Source organism: Rissa tridactyla, chromosome 1, assembly GCF_028500815.1.
Source record: "Rissa tridactyla isolate bRisTri1 chromosome 1, bRisTri1.patW.cur.20221130, whole genome shotgun sequence".
Lineage (NCBI taxonomy): Eukaryota > Metazoa > Chordata > Aves > Charadriiformes > Laridae > Rissa > Rissa tridactyla.
In genome coordinates, this window is record NC_071466.1 from 85,743,616 (window position 1) to 85,767,700 (window position 24,085).

Consider the following 24,085-nt stretch of genomic DNA (forward strand, 5'->3'; position numbering starts at 1 on the left):
AAGAAGACTATGTGTTTTTTCCCATATCAAGAAACCAAAATTTTAACTATTATAAATATTTATAATTTTGTTTAATAAATGTTTAATGAATCTTGTAGGAGTTTACTATTTATTTCATAATTTGTATTTGATATATTTAATATATTTTACTGTATTTTTAATACTGTTTATTAACAAATAGTTGTTGCAAGGTACAGTTTATAGAACATAAGTTTCTAATATTTAAATGAAACTACATATCATGATAAATCCTTTTGTGCCTACTCAGTTCCTGGTGTGCACTCATGCCACAACTTTGTCAGACCCGGAGGTTGTTTTGTTAGTATTTCTACAAGCAGTAAGGGAAGTACTTGGCCTTTTTTCTAAGCCTACGCTGCAGTCGAGTGACTCTGGCTTCAGCTGATGTTCCCTGGGGTCTCAGTGGTCACAGTTTAAGAGCCGGTGTGGATTAGAAACCTGGTCTCACAGGAGCAATGTTATCAGCGCTGGGAGTTCAGGTAATTGTTCAGAAAAATTAAAGCAGCAGTTAGTTAAGAAATTTCGTAAAGATCACACAGCGATAACCCCAGAAAAAGGACCTGCAAATAATGCTTTAAAATAAAGTAGCTGGAATTCCATCTCACCCATCCTTATTTCTGGCCTCCAGAATCCCTGTGAGCTCCATAAACTTCAATGGGTTGGAGCTAAAAACTGGATGTTTCCAAGCCTTAGGAGACAAAAGCACACGCTGCTACAAAAAGCAGGAGTTCTTACTGCTCCGCTGTGGGAAAGATTAGCTTTTTAGATCTTCTATTGAACATCGCATTTTGAATGCAAAGACAACTTCTCTAAGCTACATTGAACTAACTCCTAATTTTGTGCTAGTTATTCCTACGGTCGGTCAGGGCAAGTACCTATCCTGTAACACCTGAACACTCTCCTAGAGTGGGGTGGGCACTCCCTTCCTCCACACGAGAGCAGATATTTCAATGGAAAGATTTCAGCCCCTAATCCTTCTTTACCTACCCCAAGCTCATATCTCCTTCAGATGTCGCATGTCATAGAATCACATAATGGTTCAGGTTGGAAGGCATCTTAAAGGTCATCCAGTTCCAGCCCCACTGCCCTGGGCAGGGACACCTCCCACTAGACCAGGCTGCTCAAAGCCCCATCCAGCCTGGCCTTGAACATTTACAGGGATGGGGCATCCACAACTTCATCATGGCAAGATTGCCTTTAAACTGACTCACTAGTGGCACTAGCATACACTTATCTGTCCAAAAGGGAGTTGGTGGAAGGTGTAAGTAGGCATCCTGTCCACAGGGAGGGTATCCAAATATCTGTGGTGGAGCAATGCCTAGTGAAGCCCCCCCTTTTCCTCTTCAGACTGTTCCTACTAGATATTGTTGCTTTTTGGTTTCGGATAGGATTCAGTGGATAGAACAAGTGGGTGTGATGAGTGTCATGCAAATATTCTCTTTCTGCTGGGCTCTCTGTAGTGAATAGGGACATAGCGAAGTGGGTAGCTTAGCACAACACTTCCCTTTGGAGCTCCAGAACGTACAGGGCAAAGGACGTGACACGCTTTCCTTACGCTTGGGTAAGATAACCTGAAACCACACTAAACTTGTAGAAATATAGTGGGTCCTTCTTAGCATTTTCTACTGTATGATTATCAAGGCAAATTAAAAATACATAATTATAAGTATATATGCGTGTATATATATTGGAGGCAAGAACATTTTTACTTTTTGATCTTTACCATGTGTCATTTTCCCATAAACATGCATTCGTTTCAGTTGAAAGAAAGAAATGGGAAATTTCCAGTAGCGGGAACACACTTGTCAGCACTAGGTGTGTTTTTCTGGCCTGTAAATAGAAGGGTTTTCTTTTTTGTTGTTGTTCTCTTTGCGTCTGTAATGACTTCAGTGTTATGCTGAAGATGTAATACATTTGTGCATAAAGCAGACTGTGCTCTTTGCCAGAAAGCGTGCATGGCTTTAAAAGCAGAGATACTCAGACAATAAAGTAACAGAGACTCCTTGTTTAGAACTACAATATATCTGTAGCTTAATTTTTATATATTATGATTGTTTTTACTGGGTGAATAAGCTAATCAACCTCATTTTTTTTTTAAGCAGTATTAAACTCATGCTTTGTAACCATATATTACTAAAAATTTTAGAAAACATAGAAGGCAATGACTCGTGGTATACTCGCTATTGCAGTTTCTATAGTTGGTGTTGCTATGTTTATTAATAGTAGTAATAAAAGTAACTATAATGTTCATTTAGGGATATATAATGGAGAAGAAAACGATTCTAGAAGAACTTCTTTTAAAGAAGTCACAACAGAAGAAAAAAATATCACCAATTAATTACAAGAAAAGGTTGTTTGTTCTGACGAAAGCAACCCTTTCTTATTATGAGTATGACAAAGGGGTAAGAAATAATTTTTTTAAGTAAACTGTTCTAAGATTTTCCAATGTCACCTTATTCCTCTGTTTTTCTTCTGTGGAACTTGAGTAGACACTATGATTTAGAACAGCAGGTGTACTTTGTTTTGAGTAGAATTATAGGGTATCAAATCGTAGTTTCAGTTCAGGAAAACATTTAACCACAGTCTTAAGGATGTCTCTATTCAGCACAGCTCTTACATTGAGCATCTGTTTATGTCCTTCCAAAGAAAACTTAAGCAAGTAATTAACATTGGCATATGTTTACACATTGTCTTGAATAGTAATGTTTTCCTTGCTCAGGCCTCCCTCTGAACTGATGCAAATAACTGCTTTCAGAAGTTACTTGTATGAGGCATAATTAGTTCATAATCTCATCCCTCAGCTGCACAAAGCAGATGGTTAAACTATCCGTTTCCTAAGGAGTGACTGTATATCACAAAAGGGTGGCTTTTCACACAGCACATCTCCCATCGGGAATGCAAATATATGTCCCAGGCAACTTATTTTAAAGTTTTTGCTTCTTTTAATACATTTGGACACCTCCTGTGAGCTACATCCCATTAGGAGATTGCAGGGCTCAGTGAAAACAAGCTCCATTACCTTAACGAAATTATGAATGCCACAGCTAGGCTTCTGGTTTGCACTTAAGGTGTTTTCCTCTTAATTCCTCCTCCTTCTTTTCCTCCTAGTCTCCCCTTCTGCCTTGTACCCCTGCAGTTGCAGCTGATGTTTTCTCAGATATAGGGCTGTGTCCTGTAATTCTTGTACCTGACTGACTTAGAAAGGAACTTGATCGGTATATTAGGTGCAGGTAGGGCACCAAGGAAGTTTTTTACTACCTTTCCTGTAAAGTTTAACAAACTTGAAGCTATGGCTTATCCAGCTTGAAACATGAAATTGCACAAAATAGTCAAACTAAAACATTTCTATTTTGTTAACAGCAGTTTACAGTTTGTTGTGGTTTTTCCCTCTTAGAAAAAAGGAAGCAAAAAGGGGTCAATTGAGATTGAGAAAATCCGATGTGTTGAGACAGTGAATCTTGAGGAATCAACACCTCCGGCGAGACAATATCCTTTTCAGGTTAGCTATGAAATCTCTTTCAGTTACATTTCATGTGAAATTTTCCAGCCATTGCAAGGGTACACTGATCATTCCTATCCTGAGTGGTGATATGTGTTATTGCCGAGTGCTGCAGTTATTTACAGCAAACAGAAAATCAGTCCCTATTACTCAAGTTGTGACTTTGCTGAAATGTTTTTCATTGACTGTGATAGGATTTAGGTCAAGTCTTGTTTCTTTTATGTTGAAAGGTCTATCAGATACTTCCTTTAATAAGTTCTGGAATACATAGATCACAACACTATGTGATTATCACTTATTTTAAGGCAGAATTAAGCACTTAAAATTCTTATTTTAGTTCTCACTGTCTCTTTCCACATTTTTGTTTTTTGCCTCAATACCAAGTGTGTGATTTGACCCCTGACTGCTTGATTACCATTCAAATGTGCCACGGTCAAGAAATCCAAGACTATCCTTTGTGCATGTATCAGAAGATGCAGCTGCACTAAGCAGTACACATGTTCAATAATTACATGCGATGAGAAAAACATAACTTCAAATTTGCTGCCTTCCATCTGTTTCAGTTGCCCAGCTCAGGTTCCTCTAAAGAGCCTCCATCAATCTCAATTCTATGGGCAGTGGGATATGCAGATGTGAGAAGTGGCCACAGATCTTCTTCTGGAGTGCCTCTGCCAAACCGTACAACCACAAGCAGCAGGCTGCTAGGGGGAATAACAGAGTTGCTGAATAGTGCATTAATTCATGACCTCACAATAATTGACATGCCCAAGGGCAGCCTCATGAGAGATACTTAATATTTCACAGCCTGGTTGATCCTCGGTGTCATTCCAGTCTGTCTTTCCCCTCTCCGTCCCCCAGTTTTGTGGCACCAAATGACGCATTTATGTTAAATTACTGTGTTTATGTCAGGAGTGCATAATTCAGTTAAGTGGGGTAAAGAGAGTCTGCTATAGTTACAGGATGGAGGACTCTGTTCTGGGAAACAGTATCTCCAAAGAGGACTTCAGGATCATGATAGCTGAACATAAATTCCCGGTGTGATACTGTGCCCAAAGGAGCTAATGGCATCCTTAGACGTGGAAACAGGCACATATTGAGTAAAGCATTCAATATGTTTTGACACTACTGTGATCACCAGGAGAGTATTGTGTCTAGTTCTGGTGACTTTAATTGAAGAAAGATGTTGTAAACTGAAGAGAGGTCAAAGGAGAGACTTGACAATGACTAATAGATTGGATGGATAACATGTTAAAGAGAAAAGCTCGCAGGGCTCCACCATTTAACTAAATAAAGAGACAGGAAGCAAATTGATCGGTCGTGTATACTTACCAGTGGGAGTACATGTTTAATAATGAGGGCTCTTCAGTCTAACAAACTAAAGCAATAAAGTGGCATTTGAAATTCAATGCAGATGAAAGAAAGAAAGGTACACAGGGAAATGACAAGAAAGAAAGAAAGAAAGAGAGAAAGAAAGAGAGAAAGAGAGAAAGAGAGAAAGAGAGAAAGAAAGAAAGAAAGAAAGAAAGAAAGAAAGAAAGAAAGAAAGAAAGAAAGAAAGAAAGAAAGAAAGAAAGAAAGAAAGAAAGAAAGAAAGAAAGAAAGAAAGAAAGAGAAAGAAAGAAAAAGAAAGAGAGAAAGAAAGGAAGGAAGGTAGGTACACAGGAAAATGAAACCCTGACTTAACACAGACACACACACACACAGAGTTAGCTTAGTACTAAACATCATCCAAAAAAGCAAAGCAGATGTTAGTAATTATTAGGTAGGCATCAAATGAAGCTAGCAGAAGATAGGATGAAAACAAGCAAAAGCAGCTGACTTCTTATTGTGTAGCTAAGCTGTAGGACTGCTTACTGCGGGATGCTTACTTGTGGATACTAGTAATTTGCTTAAAAAGGCAACTGAACTGATTAACAGAAGAAAAACACATCTCAAAGGGTATTAAGTATGAAGGCATCACCTTTGGATCAGGATTCCTTGATCACTGTACAGCTGTCCTGAGCATGTCCTCTGCCTCAGTATTGTTACTGGATGCCGTCAGAGACAGTTTCCTGGCCTTGGTGAGCATTTGGTCTGGCCTTGTGTAATAACAGCCAAAAGCTGTAAGATAAATCTGGAAAAACTGAAGTGAAAAGAAAGAGTTTACATGTGGGCTCTAAGGTCTTTTTTACATAGAAGATGGGTATATTAGAAATATTCTATGCTGTCCTTTGTTTCTGCAACTGTGCCTTAGGACATAAACCACTTTTGTTAAGGCAGTACATATTTGTATGAGTCTGCTCAAAACCAAAAGAGAAGAGTACCAGAGATGGAAAAGCAGATGAATGCCCATTGAGAACTACAAGGGTATTGCCAGCGCATGCAGAGATGCAGTTAGAAAAGCAAAAGCTCAGCTCCAATTGAAACTACAAGAAAAAGTTTGCTTGTCAAAAACTACAAGAAAGGGTTCTTCAGGTACATAAACAGCAAGCAGAAACGGAAGGAAAATATTGGCCCACTGTTAAACAGGAGAGGTGAATTAGTCACAAACAATGCTGAAAAGGCAGAAGTTCTCAACACTTTCTTCACTTCTGTCTTTCCCAGCACTGTTGGGTGCCAGGCCTTGGGAACAAAAATCAAGGTTGATGCAAACACAGACCCACCATCAGTGAAGGAAGAGTTGGTATGTGAACTATTGCAGAAGCTTGACCCCTACAAATTGATGGGCCCTGACATTACTCACACAAGGGTGTTAAGAGAGGCAGCTGACGTTGATGTGAGACCACTCTCCATAACCTTTGAGAAGTCATGGAGACTCGGGGGCATCCCAGAAGACTGGAAGATGGGTAATGTCACCCCCATCTACAAAGGAAGGAGGATACAGGAAGTTATAGGCCCATCAATCTTACTTCAGTCCCTGGGAAAGTTATGAAACAAATCCTCCTGGGGGCTATCACAAGTCAAATGAAGCGCATGATTGGGAAAACTCATCACGGATTCACCAAGGGCAAACTCCTGCTTTACAAACCTGATTGCCTTCTACGACAAAGTAATCTGCTTGGCTGATGTGGGGCGAGCGGTGGACATTGTCTGCCTGGATTTCTTCAAGGCTTTCGACACAGTTCCTCACAGCCTTGTCCTAGAGAAACCTATGCGGTACGGTCTAGACAAGTGGTCTGTGCGGTGGGTGGGGAACTGGCTGACATGCTGCATCTGGAGGATGGTGGTAAATAGCTCCTTTCAAACTGGCAGCCTGTCATAAGTGGGGTCCCCCAGGGATCAATACTGGGCCCAACGATGTTTAATATCCTCATAAGTGATCTCTATGATGGGATCAAGTGTACCCTAATGAAATTTGCTGATTCCAAACTGAGCGGGGAAGCGGACACTACAGACGGGAGAGCCACTCTGCAGAAAGACCTGTATGGGCTGGAATAGTGGGCTAACAAGAACCTCATGAAGTCCAACAAGGACAACCGTAAGGTCTTGCCCCTGGGAAAACATAATCCAGGAGTGTGGGACAGGCTGGGATCTACCTGGCTGGGGAGCAGCTCTGTGTAAAGGGACCTGGGTGTCCTGGTGGACAACAAGCTCAATGTGAGTGAACAGTGTGCTGCTGCGGCAAAGAAAGACAACAGGATGCTGGGTTGCATCAACACGGGCATCACCAGCAGAGATCAAGCAGTCATTACCCCACTCTACTCAGCGCTTGTCAGGCCACACCTGGAATGCTGCGTTCAGTTTTGGTCCTCACTACACAAAAAAGATGTGGACAGGCTGGAAAGGGTCCAGAGAAGTGCCACCAAGGTGATCAAAGTACTGGGAAGCCTGCCATATGAGGAAAGGCTGAGAGAACTGGGCTTGTTCAGCCTTGAGAAAAGGTGGCTTAGGGGAGACCTTATCACCATGTTCCAGTATTTAAAGTGTGGCTACAAAGAAGATGGAAACTCCCTTTTTACAAGGAGTCACATGTAAAAGATGAGGGGTGATGGGTAGAAGATACTCCTGGGGAGATTCTGATGGCACTGTCATGGTTTGGGCCCGACTGGCTACTGAAATGAAGAACATTCTCCCTTTTACTTCTCTCCCTTTCGTATTTTCTCCTTTTCACAATGTGAGTAATCAGCCATTGGAACAATCTCCCCAGGGAAGTGACGGATTCCCCAGCATGGGGCACTTTGAAGATTCAGCTGTTCAGGGTGCTGAGCCATCATGTCTAGATCATGCTTTTGCCAAGAAAGGTTGGACCAGATGATCCTTGAGGTCACTTCCAACCTGGTATTCTATGGTTATATGATTCTATGATTGTATTTGTATTTATATGAAATATTAAGTATTTATATGAAATTGCAATAATATACGTGACCTCTGAGAAACATTACTAAGATGTGAGAGTTTGATATGGGTCCACAAAGCCTATTTTTTCAGTTTCCATCTCCTTCTCCTTTCCCCTCCTGCATCGTAACACACTTTCAGGGAGTACACTCTTACCATGCTGGCTTTCCCAACCTCTTCCAGATTGTGTACAAGGGTGGCCTTCTCTATGTCTATGCAGCTAATGAAGAGAGCCGGGAGCGGTGGCTTGAAGCTTTGCATAGAGGTAACACTATTCTCTTGTATACCAAAATATTCAAATAATATGAGGAGAGATAGGAAAATGCTCCTGCTTCATCATTTTGTGCAATACTTTGTCACCTCTTTTTAGTCTCATTCATTTTTCATCACCAGCTGCTTGACATGAATGGTATTTTCAAGAATGGACTAAAAGCTGAAAGTTTCAGTGAGAAATAAGTGAAAATAAAGCTTATTTTTGTATTTTTCATGGGCATTTTTTAATCTTCATCATATGTTCAGCCTTTACTGATGCAGGTTAATAGAGCACAAACACTGCTGATGTGACTAGTATAGTGCTTACCTGCATGAACACCTTTTTGATAATCAATACTGCTACTGCTTTTTCCTTTTTTATATTCCTCTTTTTTTTTCAAGGACGTTTCTATTGTTTTCTATGAAGCTTAGAGAAATATGGTATAGAGATAAAAACGTGGCCAGGTTATGTGTCTAGAGCTAGAAGTCAGTAAGCATTCTGGGGTCTGGTTCAGCAGACTCTATTGATCATAAGGAGCATTTGCATTTTGCAGCCTGTCATGTTCTCTTTGGTTTCTCTGTGCTTTCCAGAAATTAAAGACAATTCTGATTTACTAAACAAGTATCATAAAGGATTCTTCATCAACGGGAAGTTTCTCTGTTGCAGCCAGACCTGTAAAGCAGCCCCTGGATGTACGATTTGGGAGAAACGTAATGTGTTCTTTTCTTTCTTTGATGTTTTTCACAGTATTGCCAAATCACATGGACATTTAAGGCAGTATAATCAATATAAAAGCTAATCTGCTTACACCTTTTCATGTATGTGCTAAGCTCCTTTTAACATCATAGCTGCTATGCACTGTATCTTATAGTATAACTGGGGGAAATAATACACTAAATTATATCTTGTATCTATATATGAGTGTTTGATGGAAATTTAGTGATATTTTTATGTACAAAATAAACCAGATGGGATTATTTTTCTCCTTATTCTTAAAATCTCTAGCTAAATTGTAGCATTATGCTGTAAGACCCGTCTAGTGATGATGTCCCCTAAGCTGGATGGGTAGGAACAATAGAAATTCAGCACAAGAGTGTGTATGAGGGTAACACAACACAGTTTCATAACTAAATAGAAGTAAAACTCTTATATTAATATATAATTATATTTATACGATTCTTTTTTCTAAACTGTGATTTAACTTGCAGCATTTTTTTTTATTTTGACGTGCTTTTCTAAAGTGTTATTTTGTAGAACTTAGTTGCAATTATTTAGGCGTTTTAGCTGTTATCTGGAATGACTGAGAGAGAGGAAAATTTGTAAAGTGGCACCCTCCTAGGTTTCACATTTTCAGAAGAGAATTCCTGCATGTCTGTGTACATGCTTAACAGTGAAACTCCATGTTTGGGAGAGGGCAAGGCAGTTTTTGAGTGTTTGGGCTCCAGCCTTCTAAAGCTCGATTATTTGGAATCATAGAGCACTGTTAGATCTACTGATTTCAGTCATGATTGAACCTGGGTCTTAAGCATTTGCACTCCCACTCAAAAAAGTATGAATCCGAAATTAAATGTTAAATTCAAAAATGTAGGTGTGAGCAGTTAGGAACCTGACTTATACCTGTGAGGCTGCCTGTAACAGTATAGCATTTACTTTTGAAATTTGACATTAAAGATATAGGCTTATCGACTATTACTACAGGTTTCATTATTGTAGCACACTAAATAATGTAAAGAGTTGTCAGATGATTTGTAACAGTAATTTGAATAGCTTCATACAGCTGCAAAACCACTTATTACAAAAGCAAACAAGGCCATGAAACCCCCAGTCAGTGGCAAGGACAAGGAAATACCTCATTACCAGTCATGGATGGCTTAGCCAAGAGGCAAATTAGAAAGAGGTTTTTGTATATTGAATGTTTCGTTTATGTCTGAGATAATAATGCATGCAGGATAATGTGCTGTATCTACTCTAAATTTGTTCCTAAATAAATTCCTGAGGTTGCTAACAGAGATGTGTGGAGCACAGGGAGACTGTCTATGTAGGGATGACTCCAGACAGCCTCAGTCTTGTAATCACTGGGTAATAGAAAGTGGTATTTCTTAATTACTGCTTCACAGATTAAAAATGTCAATGAAACAATTTAAAAAAAAAAAAAACAGAATAAAAATAAAGCATATATATGTTTCTCTCTGTATGTAATCAAATAAGCTAGCAGAACTGAGAAAACCACAAAGCTAAATACAACCACAAATTTCCATGAATTTGTATTTTGGCATAGATGAGAACAATGGTTAATGGGGTTTTTAAAGATATTGAGGTGGTGCTTCAATTAAGAGGAAGCTGGAAAACACAGAGCTAAAGCAAGTCAATACCTCAGGGAGGTGAAATGCCAGCTGGCCTGATGCTGTTGCTGCCACTGCATAGATCTGCAAGTGATGAAACCTCCAGAGATAAAGCCTTAATTAAATTCAAGGTTTTTTTCTTTGATTCTCCCTCTCTTCTAGATGTGACTCTGTGTTGCACAACTGGGTCTGTGAAACCACTGCCTCCAGTCCCTCAAACACTGGTAGGTGAAAACGTTTGAGTATCTGGCTACAGGGAAAGACCTGGGAGGGGTGTAGGATAGAACGGAGAATGGCAAACCACCACTCACTGGAAGCTGATGTACGGCTCTAATCTGCAGTGCAGCTTCAGCTTCCTTGTGTCCGCCAGCATGTCAGAGGGAAGGACTCATCTCCCTCTTCCATGTGCTGTAAATGGAAAGACTTTCCATTTACTTTCCCAAACTGGGAAAGTCTCAGCCACATTCAGTTCACTTTAATGTGCTGGTGGCAGTACTGCTCACAGCCCTTGTAGTGATGTCTTTTACTTTATACACTTATTTCCTGTGGGATCAGGGAATGCCATCAAAATTAGTGTGTAGGAGGTCCCCATTCCTAGAGACGCAAAAAACTCCCCTCCACCACCCTCCCCAGTGAAAATGGTGCTCAACATTGTAACTGAAGATGTGAACAAATATACCTCCTTTACACGGCTGAGAAATGGTGGATGAACTGAAAATATCCCTGGCAAGTCACAAGATGTGGCCCCAGAGTGTTGGGTCAGGAGTACAGACGGCTGGTTAGGAAGGTCTGTTTAGCCCAACTCTACAGAGGCAGCCTCTAAGTTAATTAATTGGGAAGTCCATCTGAGCTCTTTATGTGCTCTTGACTGTATCTTGACTTTATATCAGACAGAAACCCAAGAGTGTGGTGTCCCACCAGCATCCACTGGGCCATACTGTCCGTCTGAGAAAGCTAAGCGTTCACAGACCCAAAGAAAAAAACCAGGATGCCAAAAAGCACTGCTCATGCTCGATTCAGCCTGAGTCCTCTAGTACAGCAGTCACTTGATGAAGAAGGGCAACAGTTGGCAGGGTTATAAATAAAAGCAAGACTGGAAGATGCACTTCTGTGTTTATTTCCTCATCTATCTCCTCCTGTACAAATACAAGGGCAATAGTGGTATCTTTGACCTTAGTTTTACTGCCTAGCCTAATTATTGAGGTTTGTAGGTAGAAAGGAAGTAACTGACAACATAATAGAAGAGAACAAAGTGGTTTAAGTTATGATGTTTTTATCTATTTAAAAAAACCCTGTGTATTCACAGATTGTTACCCCAGCCTCCTCCAAATTAAACCAGATTTGGCTTCAAATCATGCCGTTTTTAAATCTGTATTTTCTGTTTTATTTTAATTTGTCTTCTGTTCTGTATCTTTAGAATACAGTCTGGGTCTATTTCCTAGTTTCTCTGTTAATCAGAAAGTAACTTAACAAAAAACAAAAAAAGGTGGAATTTTTGTCTATACAGCTGACATGAACAGACAGGGCTTTAAGAAACACGTAGGTTATCAAGAGATAGAAGATAAAACCACAAAAGCTGTAAAAGGGAGCTTTAAGAAAAATAATAATAAAGCCTTGGAAAGAAGCTATGAACAAAGAACCTTTTGACATTTTTTCTCATAATGAGATCTGAAAGTAATAGCATTGTAAACATGCAGCAGCGTAACTTGTTTTGAATACCGTGGTCTGTTTTGCCTGGCTTCCATCAGGGGATGCTTTGTCTATCTGGAGAGATCATCAGTCATGCAAATCTGCTGCTGAACATGCTGGCTTCTGCTAGGCCTTTATGATTTATTTTTATTATCTGCTTGAGTTCAGAGAAGATATTTTGAAAGGGAAATTTAAAAAGCAAGCATATGACAGTTTTCAGATGGGTACTTCTAAAACAGATTCAGTAAATGCAGATATAATAGCTACCACATCTGGTTAGAACAACCTGACTTAATTTTCCCAAGCTTAAGGAGGCTAATACTGACTTCTCATGGTGAGGAACAGTCTATATTTAGCCACGGAGCTACTTCTATAAGCTCTCTGCACATTTTTATTTTGCCCTTTTATCTACTCAGTTTGATCGTCGGAGGTACCACCGTAGCCCCAGCCTTCCTTTCGCCTCTCCCAGTTCTTGTCCCTCGCCTCTCCAGCCGCTGCAAATCTTGCTCCTTTGCTTGCTTCCCAACTGACCAGAGGCATTTGCTTTTGCATGTAGGCAAAACTGACCAGAGGCACTGAATTTTGCATGAGGCATTACTTTTGCCTGCTTACGTCCTGCACCTTTGATGCCTCTGTCCCTGTCACCGGTTCAGCGTTATGCCTCTAGTCTCCCGCAGACGAGCTGGTTCCTAAAGAGTGGTGCCATTACAAAGAATAGTGGGCACAAATGTCCCTTCATGGGAACCAGTGGGCACTTCCCCTGTGCTTTGATAACAGCAGGAAGCAGGAGCTTCCTACCTCAGAAACACTTTGACCTCTGCTGGGGCCTGGCAGCCACCATCTTTGCAACGGCAAATGGTTCATGTAGGTCAGACCAGTACTTCAGTAGATCGGATCACAGAAGTCCACTGAGTGCGCACACATACCTTCTCATGCATATGTATTGAATAAGGTTTATGGCAGCTGAAGTGATCCAGCACATGCTTCCAGCTGTTCGTCAGGGGTGCAGTTCTGCGGATGGTGGCCATTCCCCATATGCACATGACAGCTGAATCTCAGACTGTCACCTACAGCTCTCTAGATGACAATGGTACAGTCATCAATATGAAAACCACAATGCTATCACTGCCAGCATAAAGGGAATAATAAGATCCACTCAGTTACTATTAGGAAATGCTCTGGGGCTTTTAGCCAGTGCTGGAAATGGAAAGCTGTATGTATGGACACAAATCAAGACATTAATCTGTACCAGGTTACAAATGAAGTCCATCCAGAATATTGCAACAGACCAATACACATCCAGCAGTGAAACCCAAAGGGATGCAAATCTGATGTCCTCATCTTTGGCTGGTTCCTTTCCCAGGCAGGCTGGACAAAGCAAAATTCATTTCTGTGATCATAATTCTTTCTGCCATTTACTTTGGCCAATGCTTTGTACTTTCTTTTGTTCACACAAAAAGATGAAAGCTCCATCAAAGGATGACACCTTGATTGTTCTGTAAGCGAAATACAGGAAATTAAGAAAGAGCAGTTTGATCTCCAAAAATTACCAAGGACAAAGCTCAGAGGTGTGCATCAGCTCATAAACACGTTTACTGAATATCAGCTTGCTCTAACATCACTAGACGCTTTAAAGATAAAACAGTTTAATCTCTGTATTACAATTTTCTCTGTCTTTCTGACAGCTGAAGGCAACTCTAGTTCTGTCACTATTCCACAAAGCGAACAGGCAGTCAAAGACTCAACTCCAGCCTAACACTGGCCCTCAAGCTATAAAAGCTCCTTTCCACTGAAGTCAGATATGACCAACAGGAACCACCCATATTAGGTTCAAGTAGTAGTACTCGCCAAGCAACAGACTTAATTCTAGTCAGTTGAGGAAGACGCTGCTGTGAGTGCTACCTCTTTAAAAATTAGTATCTCCACTGGAGCTTGGTGAGATTCTTGGTGGAGACTGAGATTTTGTCTGTTTGCAGGAAGAGATCATGTGTGTCTTCTGGCTCAGTGGACTGAATCAAGCATTCACTTGGCTTTTTGGTTTTTCCTTGTTTAAATTAAGTATAGAAATGCCAATAAAAACAAACAAACAAACAAGCAAGCAAACATACAATGTCATGATCACTTGAACTTGATTTAAAGGAATCACAGCCTGCTTCAGGACACTTGGCATTCTTCCCTTGCATTGCATCACAGTGGTTTTCAGTAATAAATAGGTGGCATTTGGAGCCTTTTCTCCTAAGTCTGTCTTATTTTCCCTCGTCCTTTGCTCTGTGTTTCAAGTGTAGTGTCTGGGTTTTCTCAGTTATGACATTTCCCTGATTTCTAAATGCATTTCAGTGCCTTAATTTTAGATGCTCTTTTGCCCGTGATTTGATTGATGTCATCTCACTTTAATGTCAGGCTTCTCATCTAAGTTATTTGTGTAGATGTCTTCAACAACCAGTGATGGGAGGTAGGCACTTATGTAGGATGACATATTTCACGTGAAGACATGGGTCAAAGTTAGGTAAGATGAATCCCATAGTTACATACCTACACTTGTTTAACTCTGCACAGGGAAAGTTAGGCACCAATGAGTGAGATTCCTTATATCCAACATGCTTAGCAGAGGAACATCAATTAAAGATGGTAATGAAAGGGAATGATTTAGAATTAGCATAGGTTTTTGCTTTCAGTGATTAGTAGTAACAATTGACTAATGCTTGTTGGGCTTCTTGGTAACATTACTATTGATCAAACACCATCCAAAAAAACCCAAAGTTATTTGTGACAGGGTCTTTTGATACAACAGGATGTCATCGCACTTAGTTATAGTAAAGCACAATTTGGTCTTTTGGTGTCCAAAGCATTTGAATTGCAACAGGTCACTTTCAGGTAAGTGGCAGGCTTTTGATACAAATGAAGTCTATCACATAATTCTGGTAATGAGATCTTCCTATTACAGCAGTGTCATCCTCCACTCAGAGTTAATTGCTCCTGGTGTCATCATGATGGATCTTGGTTCTGTCCTCACTTGTCTCACAAATCTGGACAACAGTATCTGGGTTGTGCTTCTAAATGGATGAGGAAAAACCTGCTTGTCTGTGCCCATCTTCTTAGCTTTGATTAATTTGCCTAATATCATTATACATGTTGAAGATATAAGTGATTGTGTACATGTCATGTGTTATTTCTTACTGTGCCCTGTGCTGCATCTCCTTATTTATCATTCTGTTCCCTCTGTCTTCAAAAGCGGAAGCATAGAAGCCTGCCCCATGGGCTGTCACCAGACACTTCAGTCCTGAAAATGGCTGTGGCCCAATGCAACTATGACCCCAAAGGAACTTCAGCTTTCCGGCTTGTCAGAAGCAATAAATACTATGTGTTGCAAGAGGAAGATTCCGAATGGTGGAAAGTAAGGGATCTGGAGGGGTAAGTATACACTGCAGCATACTTTTGTTCCATGACTATGGTCTTTCACATATCCCATCTTCATCAACAGCACTGCAGCCAGTCCTGGTACCTTTCAGGATCTATGTTGGGATTACCTTAGTAGATTTTAAACCTTGCTCTAGAATCCTCATTGTCTTCTGCACAACTCCATTTTCACTATCATCCTTAGCTGCCAGGTTGGGTAAGATTTACAACAGTCACTGCCTAGTACACTAAGACAGCACCCAGTGGCCTTAACTTTGATATGTGCTTGAAGAAAGGCTTGTGTATACAGAAGCTGCCCATATTTTCGAACTATTTAGTTTAAGTGAATAAAAAGATGAAACTTCTCCTCACAAATGCTGCCTCTTTTGTTTGCACTAAACCATTTTTAGACTATCACTGTTACTACCACAATAGCAGTGACAGCAGGGAGACCAGTGAGAACTGCTGAAGCGCGAATCACTTCTTACTTCAGTCTCTCCCCAGCTTTAGCAATACTTTTCCACAGAGACAGAGCACCCCCATCTTGTGCAAAACAAGAAGAGTTTAATTATTTTCTTTGAGGCTTACAAGTGGAGGAATCCCCTTCAGCACCTCAAAATAAGCTATTTTTGGTTAATATCCAGCTGAGGCAGAAGAGGGAGTCTATTCTCGAGTTATTAAACGAGAAACAGCTCTAGGAGTACACTGGAGACAAAGGAAGTGCAACAAACAGGAGCTGCCTGGAAGAGATAAGATTCCTTGTCTGTCTCATGATGGATGCTAGCTGAGTTTGATTTTTTGTACTTGATAGAATTGAGGAAGGGAAGAATTTTTGAGCCAGGGGACGCCCAAACAGGTTTGGAACAGAATGTAATTACTTGATCCACTCATAATTCACTGATTAAGTTTACAACTGCAAGAAAACCAACAAATAAAGCAGCCTTAACTTATTGCACTTTATAACTCACAGTATTGTCATGCTGTTCTGGATGAAGAAAGCAGCACACAATCCCTGCAACTCAAAGACAATAATAAATTAGTAAACTGAGATACGCTTTTAAATGCCTTCACTGGACTGTTTATGGCTATGTAAAAGCATATGATACAGGCAGCTCTGCTTAGACCCTGAGTGGAGGGCTCTAAGATGAATGGAGCAGAAAGCGATCAAGAGAAAGGGCCGACATTTACAGTTTTTTCTTTGGCTTGAGAAACTGAGACTTTTGCATCACTACAAGTCATATATACATCGTAACAAAACCTTTACATTCTGCTTGAAAAAAAAATGAAGATCTTGTTTTCTCGAATGTAGTAGGAACAAACATCAGGAGTTACCCGTTTCACCTGTTTCCACACACTCTTAGTTTTCTTCTCACTCTACTGAGATCTCATAAAGAAACCTTTCCTTTCTATGTCCACCCATATTCAAATATACAATTTATTCTCTCTATTTATTATTCTGATGGGCACAGTGTACAGCCCACCCCCTTACAACTACAGGTGCCTGTTGGTCCCCCTAACTTAGGTCGAACGTGCCATGCTGCCAGTTGCTTTAAGTGGTAGCTCAACTGTCCATGTTCATTTAGCTTAGCTTCTCAATTGCATCCGGCATTGTGTTGGGAAGAATGCTGAGCCCACCTATTGACTTTCTGCATTCAATCTTGGATACTCTGCTGGAACCCATTAGTCACTGGCGTCCTTCATCACAGCAACTGAGATGGCATGTAATGATATTGTGGAACAGCTGCTCCAATATTCCATATGATGAAACCAATCACAGAGGAAGAAGCCATTTCAGAGACTTGCAAAAAGAGTACTTCATTGAAATGTAATTTTCTAAAACAAATTACTTCTGTATTTTTCCACATGGTAAGTAACAGCAGAAATGTTTTAACCATGAGCATTTCTGTTAGTGACATTCTGAAAAGTGACTCTCTGATTAATCCCTTTTCCTATTTTAAGTGACCAAATTGAAGATGCAGCCATGTACGATAGCTAAACTGTGAACTGTTTACTTTGCAGGAATGAAGGTTTCGTACCAAGCACTTGCTTGAGAAAGTTATCTCTGAATGATGATGAGCCAAGGTGAATCAATATGCAGCCATCCACTGCTCAAATGTTTTCCTCACCACTCTAGTAAAGATTAGGCAATGTTTCTGGAATATTTTTCTTTTTAAATAACTTTCTGACTACCAAGCATAAAGTTTCCTGAAAGGTATAGAATCAGATACAGTTTGTCTTCTTGAGTCATACATTAAGGCAGAAAACATCAGTTGAAAATCCTGGTTTCATTTAAATCAATAGGGTTTTGCCACTGACTTCGATAATGCTAGGATTTCAAACTTTGTACTCTTATTTCAGCATTAAAGCAGCCTTGCTAGCACTCTCATGCCTTTGTATGTACGTGAGTAGTCCAGTACAGGGCAAAGGGAGTCCAGGTCTGTCAAAGTGATACATCAGACCCATCTTTTCCTTTTTAGTGAGATGACATGACATTGTAAGCGTTAAATGCATGCGTAAGTATTTGAATAAAAATCTCACAGAAACGTAACAGATTGTCTCATAGTAAACCATACTGGACAAGATTCAGAGGTTTCCTTAAAAAAAATACAGCATAAATAGAATCATTATTATTTCTGCACAAGAGGTTATTTTAAAGGCCTCTTTTGTCTGCCACATGAACGCCTTCTGTTGTCTGTCATGCTAAGAACAACTATTTGGAAAGTCTAGGATTGCGCAGATTTGGAAATCTTCCATGTAAATTTTGAAAAGGTAGATGCAATCTCTTCATAAGGTCACTAAAAGGATGTGTAGTTTCATTGGCTGTAACAGCATGCACAGAGAATATTTGGCTTTCCAACACATTGCACAGTGGAGGGGAAAGGCTGTATAAGTGTTTACCAAGTCATAAAAAAATCCAGACAATTAAATATTTCTCAAGTTTTTTAAATATTCACCTTAGACCATGGCATAACTACTCAAAAAATACATGTAGTATGACTTTTAAACCAAGAAAGGTATTTTTCATAACTAGTTTTTCACAATTTCATCACGTTTTATCTTTTCAGGGAAAACTCCAGTGTCAGTGAACAGACATTGGCAGAAGAGCAGAGTATTGCTAATCATGAGTGAGTACATAGAATACGTCTTTATGAGAACCAAAAGATTCTTTGGGCGGAGATTGTCTTTCCACTTCACACATCCACTATATCTAGGGCAATGGTATCCTACTTATGGCTGTTATAATAATATAGTAATTATAGATATTGTCATCAGCAAGATCACTGCTCAGGGACTTCCAAAGGTGTGAATGTATTTGCTTTCAGACAAAAAAGTCATTTAGACAGATCAATCTTGTACGCTAATAAAAGGGATGCCTCATAAAAGTGAACTGCTATTAAAAGGACTTGATTGGAACTCCCTGAACTGATCTGACAGAGCGTGCTTGGCTTGTTTCCTCCCTTTGGGATCTCTCAGTTTACTTAAATACTATAACAACCAGAAGGTTCAAGGTTAGAGGAGAATTAAGCACGTCCCAGCTTTTAGGGAGACAGCTGTGTTATGGTCTGCAGGAGGCAGAGCAAACTACTTCTGATAGGGCTCCTGCCAGAGCTTTAGGGCAGCAGGATCCTCCTCTAAAAAGATACTGTAAAAAGTCAGAGTCACAGAGTGGGCACGGATGTTTCAGGACAAGGACACCCACTGGATGAGAGGAAGCAGATGGACAAGTCCCAAGCCTACCCTCTGGCTTTTAAAAGCAGTTTTGAAAATATTTATTATGGCTGGCATTTTTCACGTGTCTGCTGTGCCCTATTCAGAAATCAGCCTGTCAATAATAAGCCCAATATTTCTCTTTGCAGCTGGTATGCTGGTAATATCTCCCGTGCCCAGTGTGAGCAGCTGCTCCGTCAGAAGGTCCTACATATCCTTTATCCTTTATATGAAGAACCATGGAAATGTTTCTGTGTCTGTTGTCTTTGCTATACTGTGTAGCTAGAGGATGCTGATGCTCTTTAAATAGCTGTAGTATTAGAGAGTGCTAGAAACTCTTGTGCTAACTTAGTGTTGATAAACAGATCTCAAAAAATGTCTGGATGCATAAGTGATACACCTCTAAAATAGGCTTGGAACAAAGCCACACTGAGTGCATTTCCCCTCAAAGCTCTGCTTTTAGATTTTACCTCTGGGCCTGTGTTGTTTGCTCCAGGGTGGCTCTTTCTGCAGGTCAGTCTAGAGGAATTCTCCGTGATGGTTTTACTATATACAAATGTGGAGTAAAAGAAATTCACCCAGACAAGCAGACCACCCCGACCAAACTCCAAGGCTATGCCCACCGAGCATTGGCTGGGCACAGCTGACTAGGAGCAAGGATGGATACCACCATAGGACTAGTCAGGTGTACAAGTCTTTGCAGGATACGAGCGCAGAAGGGCTTGTCCGTGTATCTCTCTGGAGGAGAGGCAGCCTCAGCTGTGCTTCGTGCGTGGGTGTGCTGTGTAAACAAGTTCTCTCCTCATGTTTTGCTGCTTTCTCACAGCCTGTCTCCTTGGCGCTTAGCCACTAACTACTTTGACATAACCGGACCCTTTGGGAGCCTTGGCTCAGTGTCCTTTCCCTTAGACCCCCACCATAGGTTTCAGGAATGAAATTAAAGTGTGGCAGATCACTGGAGAAAGACTGGAGAATGTCCCATTCCCAAAAGGTGCTGGATACTCCAGACTCCAGTTAATTTTAAGGGGACATGAAATTTCCTTTGAACTTCACAGCAATGGCCTTTGGCCTGTATGTGAGGTTCCAATGTCTTCTTTCATCCCCACAATAGCCATTCCTAGCACATTAGAGGTGTAGCTGCTAAATGAACTCTGAAAACCAGAATTTCCAGCCCAGTATGGTAAACCATTAACAGAAGTAAAAGCGGATGGTGACAGTTAGGACTGGAATGCCACATAAAGGCTAAAAATAGTCCAAATATAATAGAGTGCAGCAAAAATCTTTTTACTTATTCAGTAATGCAGAAATACTTTGGCAACAGAAAATACATCAATCTAGTGCATTATGTAAAGGAACTGAGTGTGGTGGATAGAGCTCTAATTCAGATGGGATGCATGTGGCAGTGTTTCGGTAACATGTACTACCTCGGGAGGTGGACATGCAGAAGGAGATGGGGGTTAACAACTCCCCATCTCCCCAGCTATAAATCTTTATCTGTGCACCAAAACAAAATTGCAGATTATTTGCTTCATGTCTGGGCTGGGGTAAAACTCACCTGATTTACAGTGGGATACCACAACCAGCTACCTAGACCCCCTTTTTAGTGGAGAGAAAGAAATATTTCTAAGGCATAATTCATCTTATCCTAATGCAGTCCTTAAAGGAGGTCCGACGAATCATGTCTCCTTCTATACGTTGTGGACATTACAGTGTAAAAGCCGAAAGTTCACTGAAATGAATCCCAATATCATTGTTCCTTGTAACTATTTTTTTTTTTAAAATTAGGGGAAAGAAGGTGCTTTTATGGTTCGGAAATCTAGCCAAGCAGGAATGTATACTGTGTCTGTATTCAGCAAGGTTTCTGAGTGAGTATCCAAAGAATATGTATAATTTGTATGAGCATGCTGTGGGCATGCTGCTTGGTGTCACTGGTCAACAAAAAATTCTCTACATTGTGTTAAAGGTGAACCTCGGGCACGTTCAGGTCATATGAGTTACCTGAACTCATATATGTCCCCGGGTCCCTGAATGGGAAAAAACTCATGCGTTGAGATAAAGACAGTTTAATAGAACAATAGCAGAAAAGGGAAAATAACAATAACAATAATAATAATGGTAAAATAATATACAAGATAAAGTAATACAGCACAAATCACTCTCACCACCCAGTGAATTGGTCGCCCAGCCCATCCCAAACAGTGATTGTGGATTCCGGCCCCCCGGGCAACCCCCATTTATATACTGAGCATGATGTCTATGGTATGGAATATTCTACTGGCCATTCCATTGTTCTGTCTATGCTTCTTCTCAGCTTCTATGGGAAGCTGAAAAAAATTCGTTGAATAGAATAAACATCACCTAGCAACAACTAAACCAATATGCATTATTGACATACCTTTCACACCAATTCTGAAACACAGGAACCACTAGAAAGAAAGTTAACCCTATCCCAGCTGAAACCAGATCAGTCTCAAGAGTGAAAGAGAAGGAAGGGAAGGGGAAGGGGAAGGGGAAGGGGAAGGGGAAAGGAAAAGGGAAAGGGAAAAGGAAAGGGAAAGGGAAAGAGAAAGGGAAAGGGAAGGGAAAGGAAATGTGTTCAAAATTCGATGTAGAAATATTGCAAGGGCAGTATATGAAAGTCTTTTGCTCCAGATGTAACTGTTGAGAGACAAGTACTAACCATCAGACTACATTAGAGTATGCAGCAGAAGTCTCCAATGTGCTAGAAGCCTGTACTACACAGCCAGCAGTTGTAAAGGGGGGAAAAACGGGACTGAAGCAAAATTAACAGTCTTCCTGGTGGCACCTACTACATATTTTTTTATTTGGCCAGCTGATGTGTTGCGGTTCATGCAGCAACTGACTGATCTATTAACGGGTGGGCTGGAAGGCCTTTTGCGAAGCTTTGAATTATACAGCACTTTGTGATGTTTTTCAGAAGTAAAAAAGGAACAGTAAAACATTACCATGTGCACAAAACTCCTGACAACAAGTATTACCTCGCTGAAAATTACTGTTTTGAATCAATTCCCAAGCTTATACACTACCATCAGCACAACTCAGCCGGTAATCCTATATGTTCTTTCTACTTGATTGACTTTGGCCTAGGCTTCTGGACTTTTCAGAGTTATGGTGAATCTCTTCCGATACTGAATGCTCTACATACTGAAACATCTTTTGGGAGAATTTGGGTGGAACTTGATCTAACATATTCACAATCAATATAGTTGCTTTCCTTTGCTGTGCAATGCTTTTTGGTATTGTACTACCTCTTCTTGCAATACCTTTGCTGGACTAGCCCTTAAGCACAGAAAATTTTCAATTTTGTGTCATGATGCAGCAGATGCTGAATATTGAATATTGAATATCTGTCGTTATCTGGATGCTTGTAATATGACAGGTTGAGGGAGCTATTAGTTTCCCTGTATTTTCTTTGATTTCAGAAGACTCGTGACCTTTAACAGGTTTTCTTTGTAGGTATGGTGACAAGACTGCGGCATGCGGTATCTACACAAGTAAATAAAGTCCCAACCACAGCTTCATTAGGAAAAGGTATGAAGATAACTTTCCTTTTTGAAACTGATGTCTGTCTTGGTCACCAAGAAAAGAATAACCAGGAAATCATGACTCTTACTGCTTTCAGGCTTGCAGGAGATTACACAGGATCTTTAAGCTCATTGTTTCATGGCCACTTCCATTTGTCCACACAGGAGGCAATGTGAGAATTTGGGAAGGATGGTCTTTCAGTCAATAGCTCCTCCTGTGGTTTCTTCTTGTCCACTATAGCATTGAGATTTTATGGTTCTGTGAAATAGGGTATCCCTTCCTACAAGTGCATCTAGTCCACATCCAGGGCAAGGTGAATGCAAAGGCATTTTATATCAACTTTTATGTTGTGCCCTTTTTAAGGCATTTTATGTTAAGTTTTATCAACAGTGCAAGACCTCTCATGCTTCCTTCCCCAGTACATCCGAGTCATGGCCATTCTTTCCCTTTTCCACATTACCTGGCACAGTAATACTTGTTCTTCAATCCCCTACGTGAAAATATATCATTATATATATGCATAAATCTTTTTTAAAAGTATTTATAATGCTTAAAATTTAGGAGTAGCAACCAACACTTGTAGAAGTGTAGTCTCCTTCCGTTACTCAAACACAAAGCCAAGAGACAGGTATGTTGCTTCAGTGCTGCACGGTTCTGCAACCCTCTAGAGAAAACAACATCATTGCATGTGTGGGATACCATGTCTGCATTATTTTTTTTTGCTAAAGGAATTTCTTTTGTCCCACTAGGAATCTGGGAGCTGAAACGAGAAGAAATTGTCCTGCTCAGAGAGCTAGGGAGTGGTCAGTTTGGAGTGGTGTATCTGGGAAAGTGGAAGAGACAATACGATGTGGCCATAAAGATGATTAAAGAGGGAGCAATGTCAGAAGACGAATTCATAGAAGAAGCTCAGACCATGATGTAAGCTATGGCATTGCTTAATTATTTGGAAATAATGATCTTTCCAAACATTAATCGGTAATGTATAGCACACACAGGAAAGCGAATTTCCTCTTAAAAATAGCATTAAGTAGTGTTGAGTACCTTAGGCACAAGCTAAATAGGTACCCACACAGGATATGTGAAGTATTACCAAAGGAACTTCAGAAAGGTTGATAGGGTCATCTACAAAGTTTTCAGTTAACATCTCTTCCACAACTTCAGAGGTTCCATCTATGTCACTTAAAACTATGTTTCATTAGCATATATACAGAAACAGCTAAAAAGCTGTTCCTGCCATCCTGCAGGTAGGAATGAGAGACAGATTAATAACTGAGAAATGCCAGAAATGTGAACTAGACTTGAAGTTTAGTGTCTGAC

At 40.3% G+C, this 24,085-nt stretch overlaps 1 protein-coding gene across 1 annotated transcript in view; it reads left to right on the forward strand.

Moving 5' to 3' along the window:
* Positions 1-2,282: 2,282 nt before the first annotated feature.
* BMX (BMX non-receptor tyrosine kinase) overlaps positions 2,283-24,085 on the forward strand; it is a 29,741-nt gene continuing 7,938 nt past the window's right edge. Inside the window, exons 1-13 of the mRNA XM_054214570.1 lie at positions 2,283-2,420; positions 3,413-3,517; positions 8,015-8,096; positions 8,675-8,794; positions 10,589-10,650; positions 15,348-15,526; positions 17,531-17,593; positions 18,577-18,636; positions 19,369-19,423; positions 21,005-21,084; positions 22,158-22,285; positions 22,697-22,771; positions 23,515-23,686. Of these exons, the coding sequence (XP_054070545.1) occupies positions 2,283-2,420; positions 3,413-3,517; positions 8,015-8,096; positions 8,675-8,794; positions 10,589-10,650; positions 15,348-15,526; positions 17,531-17,593; positions 18,577-18,636; positions 19,369-19,423; positions 21,005-21,084; positions 22,158-22,285; positions 22,697-22,771; positions 23,515-23,686 (1,319 nt within the window). The remainder of the gene's footprint in view (positions 2,421-3,412; positions 3,518-8,014; positions 8,097-8,674; positions 8,795-10,588; positions 10,651-15,347; positions 15,527-17,530; positions 17,594-18,576; positions 18,637-19,368; positions 19,424-21,004; positions 21,085-22,157; positions 22,286-22,696; positions 22,772-23,514; positions 23,687-24,085) is intronic.